Raw genomic sequence first — 17,440 nt, 5'->3', positions numbered from 1 at the left:
GTGTTTTCATTTTAATCATGCAGCTTGTTGTTACCTGAGCGATTCAGCCATGCGCCGCAGATCTTCATTCTGCTGCTTGAGTCGCTCCAGCTTGGCCAGGATCTTGGAGAGCTCTCGGCTGGACCGCTCCGGGTGCTCGCTGTCCTTCACCAAGTGACCACCAATGTAGAAGAGAAGCGTGCCCCAGGCCAAAAGCACCAGGGTAATCCAACGCCATGAACCTGCCCAGGGCCGCATGGTTCAACCAGGCCCACCTAAAAATTCCTCTTGGTGTGCCTGTTCGCCCACCGACACACCGGCCTGCCTGCCAGATGTGCGCACACACTCTGTGCCCCGTCACCACAAGCACCACAGCATCAACTTTGGCATCGGCATCTCTGCGGGGATGATTTACGAGAAAAGGACAGATGAAAGGGAGACGTGTGTGTTTGTGGCTAAGGAGTCGCAGCAAGTTTTTCTCAACTTGACTTTCCTGTGTGAGCGAACATGCTCAGAAGTCTGTGCTTTGACGGCCTAATTGGTGTCTTCTCCCCTTTGCCCAGCACCGTGTTGACCAGTTTGTCCCACACTGCTTTGTTGTTTCCTGCCACTCCCACAGGATTCTTTTATTAGAGTTGCATCCTGTAGAAATAAAGAAAGAGGAGAGAGTTAGCTGCATTGTGCAAGTTTTGTCTTGCAAATATTTATCTTCTTGTTAGTTAAGCAAATTTAAGCCATTCAAAGATTAGGCCAGCGGGTCATCCTGAAAAATGCTACAGAGGATGAGACATCCTCCTAAAGTGCCATACAGAAAAAGAAAGCATCGAACGGGCAAACAGACCGAAGGATTCCGAGATGCTGCTGACTGGTCCCAATATAACCCTGTCTCAGCAGCCTGCAGGATTGATCAGCATGACACTGCAATTTGCATTTACATAGTGATGTACAAACCCTGAGCTTTGCTGCATTGCTGTCAAGGCAGGACAGGGATGTTCCATTTTCCATGTCCTGCCTGCTTGTGTGCACAAAAACACACACACACACACACACACAAACACTAAAGCTACCATACAAAGAAGAATATGTCTTTTATTTCCTTAAAACCCAACACCACATTCACAGCCACAGCCTATCACCACCCACTTCCAACAAGCACTCCCTCTGCACGATTGAGGGTTACAGCTCGATTAAGCCCGACAGCTAACGGATTTGTTCAGAGACGTCTAAATCCCACTAAGTTCTTTCCCCAAGTGCCCACTCCCATCCCCACAGCCTCTGTGACAGAATGCAACATAGTCAAGGTGAAATGGTGAGCTCAAGTGAGCAGAGGGAGTGAAAAATCCCTGGATCATCACTTCCCTTTATCCCAGAGCAGCGGGGGAGGTGGACACGTGCAGGGGTTTATGAAGCAACCTTCGCTGTCAACTCCCCAACAAAGCCTTGTCACACAACTGAGACAAGTAATGTGGCAGGATGAAGACTGGCAGGTGTGTGTTGTGCACAACATCCAAGTGCGTGCGCTATCATCTCAGAGTGTGTACCACAGCATACTGGAATAACGCCAAGCATCGTAGACTATATGCAACTGGCAGAGGAGTGGTGGGATTGATTGACACATTGCAGTGTCTCTGGTGTTCCTGGCTGTGAGCAGTGAAGACAGAGGAAAGTGTTCCTGCTGGAGTTCGCCTGGCAGTACAGAAGTAGGTTAACAGCAGCTCATGTTCGCCATGGCAGCATAAATAATATGTAGGACACAAATGGTGCCATGCTGTAACACTATAGAGGCTGTATGTGCTTACTGAAGCAAACTACCCAGAATATAACAACTGAAAGAAAGAGGTGCAAACTCCTCTCCTTCATTTCTTATTGAATGATGTGCGGTTGCTGAAATCTGTGCAGACGTTCCTTCCTTGCCTGGCGCTACCGTGGTGACTAACCTGGGCTGACACGAGGGTGGCTCCTCTTTATGTATGCAGCACGAGGATGTGCTGAGCTGTGTTTTATTATGGAAAATAGGAGCTGCAAGAGGGTAGCACTCCACCAGCTAATGCAGGACTGGGACTTTACTAAAAGGCAGGCTGCAAAATCCCTTGTCACTGTGTCTGAGGAGCAATAATGAGGTTTGTGTTCAGTAGACTAAAACTGATAAATATAAAAGTGTTGGATGAGGCAAGCAACCACTGCCAAATAGGATATGGGATTCCTTTTGATATAGCACTTCTGTTTAGCTGATCAGCTTATACTTTAAAGTCAAACTCAATCAGTAATTTCTTAATGCTTCGTTAATAGAACTTTGGGGATATTACCATAGTCTCATTGCAGGACTTGGGACACTGACTAATCAGTGGTATAGAAAGGTAAGAGGGAAAAAAGTTTGAACTTGCTATACTTGCTCTGTTAGAAGTTCAAGAGTTCAGATAGACATTTAAAAGAATTACCAGCAAGTGTGTTTGAAACTAGGTGAACTATAAGAATTGTAAGATCCAGCCTTGTTTTTAAACATGCCGCTCTGCTGCTTCAGTTTTGACTGTTCTCCCCATTTTGTCATCTGCGTCATCTGCCCCATTAGCAGCTTTGAAAAATAAAACCAACATCATTTAACAAGGTTACAAGAAAAAAAGAGAAAAAAAAAAAGGGACCAACACAATCAGGTTTAAAAGGCCACGCACACTCATCCGTCACACTAAAGGTCATAAATGTGACTTATTATTGTCGAAACGGCAGTGGAGCCTCACACGTTTGCTGAAATTGTCACACAGTTTACAGCCACTAATAGCTAAAGCAAATTCACACAGTATTTGTGTAGCTTATTGAACGGCGTGAGCTAATGTGGTCAGATTACCGGGAGCAGCTGGTTTGCAGAGGTTAGTTAACACTGCCTGGGATCAACCGAATGCATAATCATAAACGAGCTGCACTAAAACTCAGAGGGTGCAAAAGCCTTAAGGACTATTGGGTAATTCTATTTTATAATTAAAGCAGTTTTTTCTACAGTCAGCTACTTTACCGCTGTGACTGTGGCAGAAGGTAGAGCGGTCATCCACCAATCCCGCAGTTTTGGGGTTGATCCCTGGCTCCTCCCGTTACTTGTCGAAGTGTCCTTGATCAAGACACTGAAGCCCAACTGAGTTGCTCCCGGTGAGTGTTGGCCAGTGTGTAAGTGTGTGATTGTGTGTGTGAATGGGTGAATGAGAAGCAGAGTAAAGCGCTTTGAGCACCAATAGGTAGAAAAGCACTATATAAGTGCAGAGCATTTACTAACTGCGCATTATAGCAATTATCAAATCTATTTAATGGCTTCAGAAATTAAGTGAAGAAGGTTTTATGGTTCCTTTTCAATATGCCTTTCAGCTTAACTTTGGCTTTGATGCAGTGGCATAGAAAAAGCAAAACACATTTGTAGCCCACCTGACTTGACAGTTTCAAATCCGTGTTTTTTAAGTAAAAGAATGACGAGACATCTTTCCGGCCCTGTGATTAAAAAGAAAATACTACTAATTTATTCCACTGATGAAGATTTGGAAGTGTCAAATTCCACCAGAGAAACAGCAGAGTATCAGTCGAGCACTGAAGAGTTTTTGCATTTTCTCAAACCTCTGCCCTCGAGACGAACGAGGGGCTATATAAATAATGGAAATTATAATAATATCAGTTAAATAAAAAATAAAAGAAGCTCACTGTGCCACAACCATTTATAAGATGGACTTTGTGACAGATATGCTGACAGTGGAATTTTAGCGAAGTTTGATATTCTGCCTCTTTTCTTCTTCTTCTTCTTTGTGTCACCAAGTCCCTCCTCCCTCACTATCAAAGTGGAAAGATGACTGCAATGTTTCAGCTATTCAGGACAAAATGAAATATGTGACTGCTACTTTTTGAATATGCAGCCTTCTGACTTTGGAAGAAGTGAGTGGGCCTATGCCGTTTATAAATGGAGCCACTTCTCCACTGCACCACCCACACACTTGCTCCCCAAATTTTCCTCTCCACCCTGCATTTCAAACATCATTATTCTCCCACACTGCCCTTTACCTTGCTGCCACAGTAACAGAGAGAGCTGCTTGGGCGGTAAAGGCAGGCGTGGCATATGTGGCACTGCAGGGCGGACTGTCAGCGCTGTCACAAGCCCCCCCCTCCCTTCTGCTGCAGCATGCAGAACCCCTAGGGGTCGAGAGAGATTACCAGTTTTTCAGTCCTGCAGCTGAATCTTCAACGGGTCATCTATCAGTGGGGCTCCAGTGTGCAGGCAATAAGCAAAATAATGTCGTCTGTCTCTGAATTATACATGGAGTTTGGTTAAGGACAGCTTGTAATGCAGCAACACAGGCACTGCAGGTCATAAACAATTGGAGAGTAGCATCATTTATATTATATACAAATCTGTTGCTTATCATCAATGTATACAGGAAAGTGTGTTAGTGTATGATGCTAGGGGCGACGCTTAAGGGGATATACAGTGAGCGGTGCTACATAGAGTAGTATGGCATGTAGCACAGTGGCAAAGAAATGATGTGCGTGTCTAAAAACACACAGGATCAATAGCAGCACTGAAACAATGCCAATGGGGGAAAAATAAATAAAAAAAAATCTATTTACACATTTATGACAGTGATGCAGACATATCCATTTGACAGATAACGCTGAATTGAACCTATGATTGGACAGCAGATGTATTTGTGCTGATGCTGACAAAAATTTTTTTTTCAATGAATTCGGAGTTTTCCACTCCAACATATTACCACTTTGAGACATCGGAGCCTCAATATAAGCTTATAAGCACAATGCAGGGGGAAGCTTGCAGGTGTTTGGCCTACAGAAAAAATGCAGCAAGCAAAACATCAACTGCAACTCTGGCAGCAATTTTTAACCATCATTTATACAGGGGTGTTTTGCTGAGCAGGATGTTCTTGAAAAACATCCTTCTTTATGGCCATAAAGCTTCACTGGCACCTGATACTGGCTTCACCAGGCAGCCGTCTCCTACAAATGTCCACTGGGCAGCTTTTCTGGTTATTATCTCAGCTGGTCTGAAGCAACCTTCCAACCTCTGCCCTAGATCCCTGGGGATGGATCACACTGGTGTTGGGAACACAGGGTTAACACAGTTGAAATACAAGTACCAGAACCAAAGACACCTTGGGTGAATCGAACAACAAGGATGAAAAGTATGAATCGGGCACTGAAAAACAGATTATAGAGTAACAACCCAGGCAACACAAATGTTTCAGGAAGAAGGATTGTGACCTGAAATGTTTGCTCTCCAGTTTCCAACAAAAACATTCCGATTAAATGCTGAGTGTGACCATGATTTTTTTTTTCCCCATCAATGCGAATATGAGCAAACTCACTCACTCAGCAGCAGAGTAGTCCCACTCCCACTCTCCTTTTTGCTTCTCAGTTGGCTCAGAGCCGAGATGCAGAGACACCCCTTAGCTTTTAGGGGCACCCCAGTGTTTTATATGCATGCGCGTGGCTGTGAGTGGATGTGTCACTTGGCTTGGTCAGGTATGGCCAACTGCACACACATACACGGGCATACACACACACACACACACACACACACACACACAAGTACAGGAGAGTGGTGAATATTTCATGAGCTGCTGTTTACTTCACAGCATTTCCAACTTGAATGTGCAGGAGTCCATTAACTTGGGCTAAATGGGAGCAAGAAAGTCTAGCGTGGGGACAAGAGGCGGAAAGAGAAGAAAACATACACTAGAGATTGAGAAGAGCAAGAATAAAGGGCAGGATGCTCAAAGGGTTTTAATCCAGACCACAGAGTACTCCAAAATGGTGTCCGCAGAATTGCTTATGGGAATTAAGGAGAGATGAACATCCTGAGGAAGGTTCTACAAACAAATTACACACGCCAGGTTTTTTAAGGCTGATGATCTTTGGAGTCGTTATTTTTAAATGTTCATGTTGTTGTTTAGTTTCAATTGATATAATAAGGACATTATACATCTGGCACAATGAAGACTTCTTTACAACAATATTAAATTCTAGAATTCTGTGTACAGCACTAAATGAGAAATAATGGTATTAATATTAGTATTAATAATGGTAAAATATTAATCTATATATTCAAATTATGAGCTGGGACTCCCTTCTGTTTAGGGCTGAACAATAGACTGACAATAGGTTTTAACAATAGGTTTTTTTGATGTACCACACACCATCGATTATTTTTCCATTAGCATCTTTTTTTCAATTAACATATAATATAATAATAATATAACATAATATATTAACACAAAAGTTAATATACTAAAAATAAAATACATTTTTAATTCATCAACTATTTACATTTCAACATAATATGCACTGCAGGGCATTATTCCTTCCCCCCCCCAAAAAAAACCAGTACTAGCTGTTTTACAGACTAATATGACGTCTACAGGGTCCTGCCTGGTTTGGGACTGTGACTGTCTCAGAGTCCAGCAGAACTTGTGGCACATTAGGTTGAACAGCATATCCAGCTTTTTATGACTTCCAGCTTTAAGCGCACAAATCTAAGCTACTGTGTTTGTAGCAGTCAGCATTTAGCCAACAAGCTAGTTGCAGTGAACTGATGGGGAACTGCGGGCACAGCTGAAATTATTGCTTTCCTGCGCGTTTATGATCGTTTAATGAGATCATTAATTCATGGAGTGTTTTTTACGCTGGTACCCCAACGAGCCTTGATGTTGTCCGGTCGAGTTAAGGGGTAACTTTGACTTTACCTGAGCTGTCTGCTCCCTCTCTGCTGCAGACAGGGACACTTGGCTGAGCTCCGCCCTCGCTCAGACTCAAACAGAAGAAGCTGCTCCACCAGTTTATTTTGTTATTCGCTAATCTCAGTGGTGTCTTGAAGAATTCATATCCGGTGATTTCAGAAAACAAATATTTATATTTTCGTGCTCTAGTTAACCTTTAATTACTAAATCCGCACACTGTAAGGTATTTTCTATACCGTCTCAAAAGGTAGGTACCGAATCTTTGTGTACTATTAATTCCTATACTGTGGCTGAATACCTGACAAAACACAGGTCCGGACTGTTACGCAAAGCTACTTTATAAATAAAACTTCTTCACAAACTACCATCCCGAGACGGTGCTAAAGAGACATATCTAAACAGCTCTTTGATCAGCATCTGTAACGTACCCATCACACATTCATCCAAATCCTGATCATTTCTGTTTCCAGCTTATTTTTCTGTTAGAGATCAAGACTACTTCATCTGTTATTCATTTTTTTAATCAACTCATAAGAGTCTGACTACTGCTTTTAGATTCATTGTGATGTTGCCTAAATGCCCTTTTTATTTTCATTTGGCCTGAAGCTCTCTGCAAAGAACAGTTAGGCAAAGCACCTAAGGCTTTATATGGTAGAGAAAACCTTTCTAAACATGTTAACTCAGCCACGCAAATAAACTAAATCAACATTTACCAAAAATGGTCCGACTCTAATGGAGACGTGGAGTCGTGGGGAGAAGGTTACCATTTATGTCAGCTCTTTTCAGAGAGAGCTGCACATTCACAGAGCACCAAATATCTGAGCAGTGCCTCGACTCGAGTGCCGAGAAGGCAGCCCACCTCATTGCAACGTTGGAATTAAGTCTCACAGAAGTGAGTAAAGGTCTGACTGAAGTTCTAGCTAGGCGACCGCAAAACCCACTGCAGCTTGGCTTTCAGTATCAGAGCAAAGCACACGGCCTCTCCTTCAAGGTTATCTCTGTGGAGAATTCGCTGACAGCAAGATACAGATGCACACACATTCACACGTGCACATGCACTGACTGCGTTACACAATGATAGGTGCCCACACACATGAAGGGGGACACACTACCTCACTAATATGGTGCACAAGGATGGGTGTGTCTTGTCTGTGCTGGCAAACAAGTTTAACTGGGACAAAGGGACATGTGATTAGCAGTAAAAGCACCAAACATTCCTCTTTTTGTATTACTTTTTATGTCAAAATAAAAACGTAGATCGTAGAGCAGGGGCACCACACACCAATCTGTCTCCTGACAAGCGAAGGTGGATCTCGGGGCTCAGACATGGTCAAGGACGGCACAGTAAATCTACGTGTCAGTAAGGGTGATGAACTGGATCTGCAGCGGTGTGCGTGCGTTTGTGCGCGCGTGTGGAGAAACGGCAAGCGAGCCACTCGAGCAGGTGCATGTATCACGCCTGGAGCAGACAGGACATTAAGTGTCAAAGAGTGTGTCTCTGGGTGTGTGAGTGAGTATTTGGGGATGGAAGAGTTGCAGAGGCATTGTGGAGCTAAGCATCTTTACAGATTGATCATTTACTTTATGCACAGCTGCGCTGAGGAACTTGGACCTCCATGAACGCCACTCTGTGCTCTGCAAAGAACCTTGACCATCAGTTTTTGCAAGACACAGAAAAGGTGAAACTGAAGGTCTAAGTGATCAGTCTCCCTTGAGCTATATTCTTGTCTGGGTCCACACATAGATGCACACACTTCCTGTCTGTTCCAGTTTCTTCTCCTTTTAATGAGTGTCAATAACGACTGACCTTTCAAGGCCCGAAGTTCCAGGGACGAGCTGGAGATGTAGGCGCAGTGAGGGAGGCCTGTGGTGACCCTGTGCAAAAGGTGCCAACCTTCATTCAGTGGCTTTAAAGTGGCCTAATGAGTGACTGGATACACATGAGAAAAGAGAGAGCGAAAGGGAGGATAATAGAAGGAATCTGTGGCCAAAAAGGGGAGACAGAAGGAGGAATAAAGAGGACACGCAGACAGAACAGATACTGTTACACTGTGCTGCTAAATTGTGTGATTTTATCATCCGAATATGCGGTGACGCATAATGTGATACGCCTGGATCCACTGAATATGGATTTTGTTAAGATTACAATCAGACCTTTGAAATAAGACTTGGAAGTGGTCAGGCTCACATTGTGATTACAATTCTGTAATGTAATTTGGCTGAAGTCCACAAAGAGAGCAGCATAAACAGAGGATTTTAGTTAATACGCCCATAGCAGATATAATACACAAGTCCAGGTTTAAAATACGGGTTACACAGCTGTGTGAAGCAATGCAAGACTCTTTGGGATCAGGTATTAAATAAAAAAAAGTGTCACCAGAGTCCAAGTGACAAGTCTGGCAGGAAAGTAAAGGGAGAAAATCAGAAATGGCACTGCAGTGAGAAGAGACAGAGAAGGAATATGTCTGAAACCAGCAGTTAGGGGACACCAGTCACAGAGTAAGTCAGTTAGAAAAATTGACCTGATCTACCACAATCTTCCAATAAAAGCCATGATAGACGTTACCAGGGTGCTTGGCTGTCCCTTGTGCAATAAGTTACGTTTCCAATGCTATAGCGGCGCAGCCCACCACTGGGCCCTCCCTATCTCACTCATTTTCTGCGACAGAATTTATGGTCAGCGGTTAACTCCCATCATACCCTGGCTCAGAGCAAAAGCAGTCGCATTCTCCCTCCACTACAAGTGCCTCATCCTCGGCCGACGCTTAAACAATAAAGCCGGCGAGGAGAGCTGTGCTACAAGAGACCTCGCAGCAGCCGAGGAAGAGGAAGGTAAACGCCATAAGAATGCCCAGACAGAAACAACAACAACAACAAAATAAATAAATTCATAAAAACCCGGGGAAAAGAGTGAAAAAGGGAGGTGGTAATCAGAAGAAAGATGGTGGCTGCAGACAGTGAAACAGAGGGGGAGATGAAGAGTGTTCCCTGAGGTGCTTGAGTCCTGACTAATACAGAGAAGGAGTTCTATAAACAGCAGTAACACCCAGCTCCCACCGATGCATCACTCTCTGCTACATTACCTCCATTCTCTTGTCTTCAACCCTTAGCTCCTTTGCTCCGTGACCTTAAATCCCCACACTGTGAAAGCACGTCAGCAGTTAAAAAAGAAAAGGGAAAAACTAACAAAAAAAAGTGACATATTTATTTATCCTGCACTCTGGATTAAAATCAGGCCTTTTTTTCCCCCCCAAGACAAAAGCGTCGAAAAATCTGGCAAATGCAGGAGACAGATAACTTTCTAAAGGCTTCCTCTTCTTTGTATTTTTGAAATGTCACCCATTTTAAAGAAAATCTCGCATAAGGCACATCAAATCTGTCTAAAACAGCCCTGTCCTGCCGTGCTTTATAAGACAATGCTGCAGAAGCTGAAAATGGATTTTTGGTACAGCGAGAGTCGGGCCGCCACCACATAGCAGAGACTCTCAGCTCAGGTCTTTTGTATATCGACTTCACCCTCCATGTTTGCTCTTCCCTTTGAGTTTCCTTCAGGGGAACCGGCTTCCTGCTACACTCCAAACACATGCATGTTAGATGAACGGAAACCTCAGTTGCCCACAGCTGTGTGCATTGGTCTGTCTGCATTGGCCATGTGATGGACTGGCTACTGGCTTGAAAGCGGATCACCAAATTAATAATTCACAAGTTGAGATGGGTTTTTTTGTGCAGCTCCCCAGCCTGACTGCATCTGTGCGTCCTGCTCTCGATTCACTTCCACTCCCTATTTCTTCATTCTGGTTGCTGGCTTCCTCTTCCTCATCTTTACAGATTTTTGGTAGAGCTTGACATTTAAACCCAAACCCGCTGGGATCTGCTTGTAACAGACTTGGGTAAGCTTGCAGTGAATTTTCCATTTAATTGCTTTGCTTTGGGTCAGGATTGTTTGAAAATGTTAAAAATACTCTTACCCTCCCTTTATAAGAACAAATTTCTAAGCAATGCTGGGATTCAGGGGAAGGGGAATTAATCACGTTGGGTTGCATATTTTGGGAGAACTTCAGGACTGTTCAGGACTCTCTCCTTTTTCTTCCATCTTTCATTAAGGTGCCTTGCTTTTTTTCCTTTTCCTTTTTTTTTTTGTCGCTCCACAGCAGCAGCCTGCTTGCGTCACAACACAGGCCATATTGACAGAACTCCTCGTGCCCGTCAGGTTGTGTTTTCTGCTTCAGGTCCGTACTCATCTGTTCTCGCTCTGGCTTCTTGTCTGTCTCTTCCACTCCAAATCTATGTCTGGCACTGTGTCTGCTCACATCATAAGCTTCCACCTAGATGCTCCTTCCACTTGATATGAACAATTTGTAAGTCTTTTGTGGTTAATGTATAGATTGGGTTACAGTTCAATGTACAGGTTAGGAAACCAACAAGAGTAAATTCTGGTGTTGTGTGGCATAACAATCCTGCCATTAGACTAAAGGGTTCCTGCTTTTCTAGGGAGACTAATCACAATCCCTACATCCAGCCTTCCTTGCTTCACCCAGTTATACCATTGGCTCCCTCAGCGGCTTTTCTAGTGTAGCCATTCAGACTTGGCGCTAAATGGTTCAGTTCTGCATTCCTCCAGAGGACAGTTGGAAAAAAACAAGAATCATTAGGGAATAAAAAAAACCTACGTCACCTCTAGGTGGTGAAGCTTCCTAAATGCGATTAACGAGAATACTGGCACCGCGTCTTCCCTGACCTCTGTTAATGGAGTCTGAGAAAAATGCCACTACATCTCTCCTTTCCACACACCCTGCCGCTAAGCAGGACCTGTTGCTCAAATCACATTAACTAACAGCAGATGAAAAAACTCAATACACAGTGTGCCAAGCAGTGCTAACACTTGAGCTGATGCAATCACACCTACAAACACAATCCCACCTTTAACTACCCAGTCTCTCGCAGGAAATAAATAAATAAAATCACACTTTGCCACAAATTTCTCTCTAGGTCTTCCTCTTGATTCAGTGCAGGCACTGCTGAGGCCTTATTAGTACTTGGTAAAGTCAGAGCAGGTGTTTACATGATCTGGATTTATAAAAGCTTAAAGTGAAGGGAAAGACTAAACACTTCACTGTTCGCTGAAAGAACGCTGTGATCCAGCTGGGGGCAGCTGCATCCTTGTTTTATTAACACACCGACAACACACTGGCCCACCTCCAGTTGTGAGGATCAGTCAAGACACAAGTTGTGGCAACATAAACTCTGCCTTTTTTACAGCGCTCCAGGAAGTCACGCATCAAACGTGTTGCACATAATAGCAGCGTTTTATATTGGATAGGTAACATGTTTGTCTTGTTAGTCGTCTTAAACATCTGCACTGATTCAAGTTTGCAGGGATGTCCATCAGTCTGGGGAGCTCACCGGGTTCGCAGCCTTTTCCCCTTCCCTTGTGCAATGATTGGGCTTTCACCCCCTCACTTGCTTGCAGCTCTTATTCTCTGGGTGTGTAACCAGCCAATGCGCACAGCTGTCATGTGTCTGCTAAAAGCGGTGTGAGTGACACTCATTGTTTGAGACTGAATATGCATTTCTCCCTCCAGGACTGACGCGCACCAAATGAAGGACATTCCCCTGATTGATGGCATCTATTTATAATAGAGCTCTCTCTTTTTAGTCTTGTACAGAGTTTCTCTCTGTTTCTATCAGTCTGCGCCGCTGACCTCTGACAGGCCCATAACTGTAGAACCCACAGCTGGGTAAATAGAGGGAGCTGAATTGAATGCCAAATCCAGAGTTATTGAAAAGCTCTTACAGTTCACCCAACTTTCTGTTAAAGGGTGAATAAGAGAAATTCACTCTTTCGCTGCAGAAATTATGCATGTGTACAGGGAGGAAAGGAGGAAGGAAGGGATACTCCTAAGCACCAAGGTTAGATCACAAACATAATCAATAATGCACTGCCTATTGTGTTTCGCGCTGCAGTCAGCTCAGTTCCATTCAAGTGAATCCACAATGCTAGAGCAGCCGGGCCTGTGCTAAGTCAACGGTGGAGATGAAACACTGGTCTCCTCGAAGGCAACAACAGCAGATACGGCAAAGGAAGGGGAAGAGGGGATGATGGCCTGAGCAGATGAGAAGAAACGTAGGCGGACTTGGCAGGAGAACGAGGCACAGAGGGAGTGCTTGGTTGCCACTGCTGCAGATGTTGTTTATCAGTCTTCACACAACATTGCGCTCGTTTCGAAATCCACCAAAACGGATGGAGACTATGGCCCTGGGCTGAGGCACTAGATGGTAAAATAATGACAATAACGAAGAGAAATACTGCAATCTCGTCTAGGACACGCACAGGGCATTAAATTATTTATTTTAAGCATTTAACTTGATGTTAAGTATTAAAATAAGCCTTGCCACTGCCCATGTGTGCACTTCTTCCCCAGCAATCTTTCTCTGGCTCTCTACTTGCTTTCCTGCCGCAACTTATCGATACCAACCAAGCCGAGCGACAAAATGCTTCCTCAATGGCTAATCCACCCCTCAGGCGTCATTGATGGTTTGATCTTCAACTCCGAATACCAAGCGCTGGCTGATAAAAATGCAGTCAACTGCATTTGAGCCCTTAGATTCTGTTGCTCATACTGATAATGGGCCCTTTGAGCGCAGTAAAATGCGTGTGTCTCTCCATACATATTCCACATACACTTGAGTTATTCCCATGGCGTTTCTTGGTGGTCATGCACTCGGCCCGGTGACAGAAAGGCCATGCCATGTTATTGCTGCTTTATTGACTTGTACTGTAGATGGCTTGTGTGTTTGAGTCTGAATTATTGATCTGCTCTTGTGTAGCACAAACACAGTATATGAGTGTGGGTACAGATCACTTATGATAGATAAACATAGGCCTCATGGAAAGCAAAATACGTGAAATCGTAGCAACAACTCAACTGTGAAATATATCTTCAAAATCTTCTTTCATGTACTAAAACACCGCAGGCAGCATTTGTTTATTTTATTTTGTATCTCAAGATAAAAGTGAATCTTATTTGATTGTGCTGGAAGATCTTCAGCGAACATGTTGCCTGTAAAAGCTCTGTAATTCTGAAAGCCGCTTGCCTTAGAAATTCTAATCACATCTCTGTGAATACATGATCCTGGAGAACCACATAAACCTACAAGGCACATTTTGCACAAAGTATGCATTGATCTTAGTGTTGTTCAGCTAGCACTGATCTAATGCCAGCTCCATGAACAGGCAGGGTGCTGGCTGGATCCCATGTGCTTATGTCTGTGTGTGTGTGTGTGTGTGTCTTTATAATGGTCTAGTTTGGCCTGGTCTGTCCAGAGGTAGAAATATCCTCCCCCTTTTGCTCCCTTGTTGCCTCCTCACTCTGTCGCATCTGAACCTCCCAGTGTGTCCTCTGTGGTGTCTGCTTCTGTTCCCCTTCCTGTCGGTGAGCTGAGGGCCAGCAGAGGGGAACGGGCTGCCAGCGTCTTGGCCTGGTTTGCCTGGCTCCCCACAGCCTAGACATTACTGCTGGCTAACAAGCAGAGAGCGAAGGACGTCTGTGGCTGCTCTTCCCCTTAACTAACAAAGAGAAAGACCTCAAGGGTAACTGTGGTAACGGCAGCAGCACAGAGACACAGGCTCCTGCTGGACCCATAATGTTGCTTTCTCATTACAGGCTGTCTCCATGTGAAAAAAAAAAAACCATGTACACACTGCGATACAGGTGCTTTCAACTAGGCATTGTGGGGCTACAGGGATGGAAAGGAAGGAACATTATGTGCACCACCTGTCACATGCCACAGCTTTGAATTATCTTTACTGATTGTGATTGTGGGTGTGGATGCACTCAGCTGAATGTTTACACGCATCCTCCGTGTCATCTTATATTTTTGTCAGTTCACGGAGGTGGTGAGGAGGTGGGGGTGATGGGGAATTTGACTTGATTTGATTCCAGGGGCTCCATCAGACCCGGGGGCGAGGCGGAGTGAGGTAGGACTTACAGAGCCCACGCACACTCGAGCAAGCACGGCACAAAAATATAAATCATCCCAAACGCAGCCACACAGAGGCTTTTCAAAAGCTCACATATGTGTGGTATGTGCACTGTTTCCCAATAGCTGGCAGTCAGTTTAAGCAAAGGAAAACGATGGCGTGGGACATGTTTATTAATGACTTGTAAAACACTCTTAAATCCTCAGCCCACCACTTGCTTGACAGTTGTTTTCATCAATTTTCACTTGTGTGTCCATATTGAGGTGGGCTGTATTTTGGCAGCATTTCTGTTGACATTTCATTTAGTCAGCTCAATATCTCATCTTTGCTCAGGCACTAACATCTCTCAGTCTATTATAAACTAATGAGGCTAGTGTTACCTCACTTGCTCAGGCAAATTTACTGGACTATTATACTCCCAACTGATCATCATCAGCTTTGTGAGAGAAACATACGGGACAGTCACATCTCCATTTCGTCTCATACAGGCTATAGTTTAAACATTGCCTGTTTGAGGCTGTAGCATGTAGTTGTGTTTGCACTGGATTATATCATGTTGGGAATGCTCATTATTTTTGGATTTAAAAACCCATTATTGCAGTATAGTAGTGCGAGTTGTTTTTACTGAACAAGATAACAGAAGCACCATACATTACAGCTCTAAACTGCAAAGCAAACAGCTTTATGACTGTAATACAATTATGTAATACTATTGCTCTGAATGGTAAAGTTCACAAGTGTTAATGTAATTGTGCCCACCCCATGCATCTCATATCATAAATGTATTGCATTATTGCTGTAGTTACATAAGTTAGTGCCCTAAATAAAAAATTTAAAAAAACGAAAACAGTAGTTACCGGTGCTAAACAAGAAGTGATGACTGAAAACATCCAAACATTCAAAGAGCAAATTACAACAGAAACAACGTCAATCAAAAAGGGGATCTTTGTTTGAAAACTTCACTGTAACCTAACTGCATAACAGTAGCCAAATTAAATATGAAACTTAAATGTACTTGAGAGGCCATTAATTCACCTGGACCAGATGTCCAATTTAAAATCGTTATGTGCAGAACTGCAGAATCAGAAGCAGCTGTTGTCTCCTCTTCCATTTAGTAGCTCATAGACACATGATTCACTGTTACCTTCCCACAATCAAGGCCTTTCCCTACCTATGTACTCAGGCCACGGGCTGATCTTTGACAGGTTGCACTCATCAGAGGCCTGCATAGTGCGGCTTACCCTGAGATCCGAGCTCTGACCCCTGGTAATGGGTCTCTGGGGTGGGGGAAGGCAGCCAAGCCTTTGCTGCTATGTACAGTTGTAAACTGGCTGGCTCCTCCTCTACCGCCCACTGTCAAGGCTACTTAGGGTATAAGAGCCGAAAGGGGTTAGGTTGTACTGATGAGGTGGTTTGTCTACTGTTGACATGGTTGGTTTAAGACCAAATATGACTGTATCCTAGTGCAACAGTTTGTGGATGTGTAAGAATTTGGTACAAGTGCGGCCATATAGGAAAAGTAAATATGTATGTTTCTGAGAAATGGCACATACATCAGCATAGACACTCATAGTTACTTTATAGGTACACTTGTACAATCTAATGTAATCCAACACAGCAGCTCTGCCAAATTTAAACTGTCAGAATGATGTTTATTAACAAGGTCACGTGAGTGTTGGAATTGTATTTAGGTGCATTATATTAAGAGTTGGTTCTAATGTTTTGGCCACACTATTTAAAATTAATGGGAGCTGCTGTGTTGTGTATACAGTGTAGTGGCCATATGTCTGCATTCGTGTGTACACGCCTAAGCACAGCAGAGGTTGGTAAAGCTCAGCAGCCTCTGTGGAATGTAAACTAGCCACTGAAGCTCAACCTCACTGGAGATTCAACACGATACCCTCCCCCCTCACACAAACCAGCTTCCAGTGCATGGAGGCCGCCATCCCCGTTAAGCTCCTATTCATTTTAAATAACTGCCTTCCTTGCACCTATTTCCCCACTGTGAGTCTCTCACCTTATCTCTATTTTCAAGCATGTACAGATAAGCAGAGTTTGAACAAAAGTGAGCAGTCACTTAACCATGCATTATCATTTCACAGCTATCTGATACCTGCCCCTCGGCTGCAGCCATCTCCCTAGATGACTGCCTGAGAGACGGTTCAGTGCTTTAATCTAATTTGATGACGAATGATTCGATTATCTTGGCCACTGATTAACCTCTTCTTCTGAGTTTTGTGCAACTATATGTCTGCAAGTGTCAGTTCACCTCTTTACCACACCCCCCACCTTCGATGTTTGCCTCTACAAATGTCAGCATTGGCTACATGTGTCACTGACTTGATGCATTGTGTTGTGTGTCGTGTGTCGTGTGTCGTGTGTGTGTGTACGGTGGCTCCACTGCACCCATGGCTCACCAGCCATCTGCAGCCCACTGAGGGACACATCATGATGACGGCTGAGTCCCCTATTAGCTCAAATTAGAGCCATCCTTCTACCATTCAAGACAGAGCCGCTGGCGATACCACGCAGTCAAAGCCATTATGGAAAACATGCGCTAAACTGATTTTGCTCTGCAAATACCATTAGCTAGTGCCCCAAGATTATAAATATCCGAACTCCCAATCTGACGAGGAAAATGGGCTCGAATGGGGAACCGTGTTAAGAAAATCCTGCATCAGTGTCATGGTCTTCTTCACTGGTTGCTAGAGGGCAAATAAAGGCGTGTAATGGTTACAACAATCCAAAGAAGATGAAGGAA

At 43.9% G+C, this 17,440-nt stretch overlaps 1 protein-coding gene across 2 annotated transcripts in view; it reads right to left on the bottom strand.

Moving 5' to 3' along the window:
* The window catches only part of fut8b (fucosyltransferase 8b (alpha (1,6) fucosyltransferase)), a 69,481-nt gene that overhangs the window by 28,988 nt on the left and 23,053 nt on the right, over positions 1–17,440 (bottom strand). For both annotated transcript variants that reach the window (XM_067482181.1, XM_067482182.1), the window contains exon 2: positions 35–621. In XM_067482181.1, coding sequence (XP_067338282.1) covers positions 35–237 — 203 coding nt within the window. In that variant the 5' untranslated portion in view covers positions 238–621. The remainder of the gene's footprint in view (positions 1–34; positions 622–17,440) is intronic.

The sequence above is a fragment of the Channa argus genome, chromosome 17, assembly GCF_033026475.1.
Source record: "Channa argus isolate prfri chromosome 17, Channa argus male v1.0, whole genome shotgun sequence".
In the NCBI taxonomy this organism is placed as follows: Eukaryota; Metazoa; Chordata; class Actinopteri; order Anabantiformes; family Channidae; genus Channa; species Channa argus.
The sequence above is the reverse complement of the archived record's forward strand: the minus strand, read 5'-3'. Positions and strand labels throughout refer to the sequence as shown.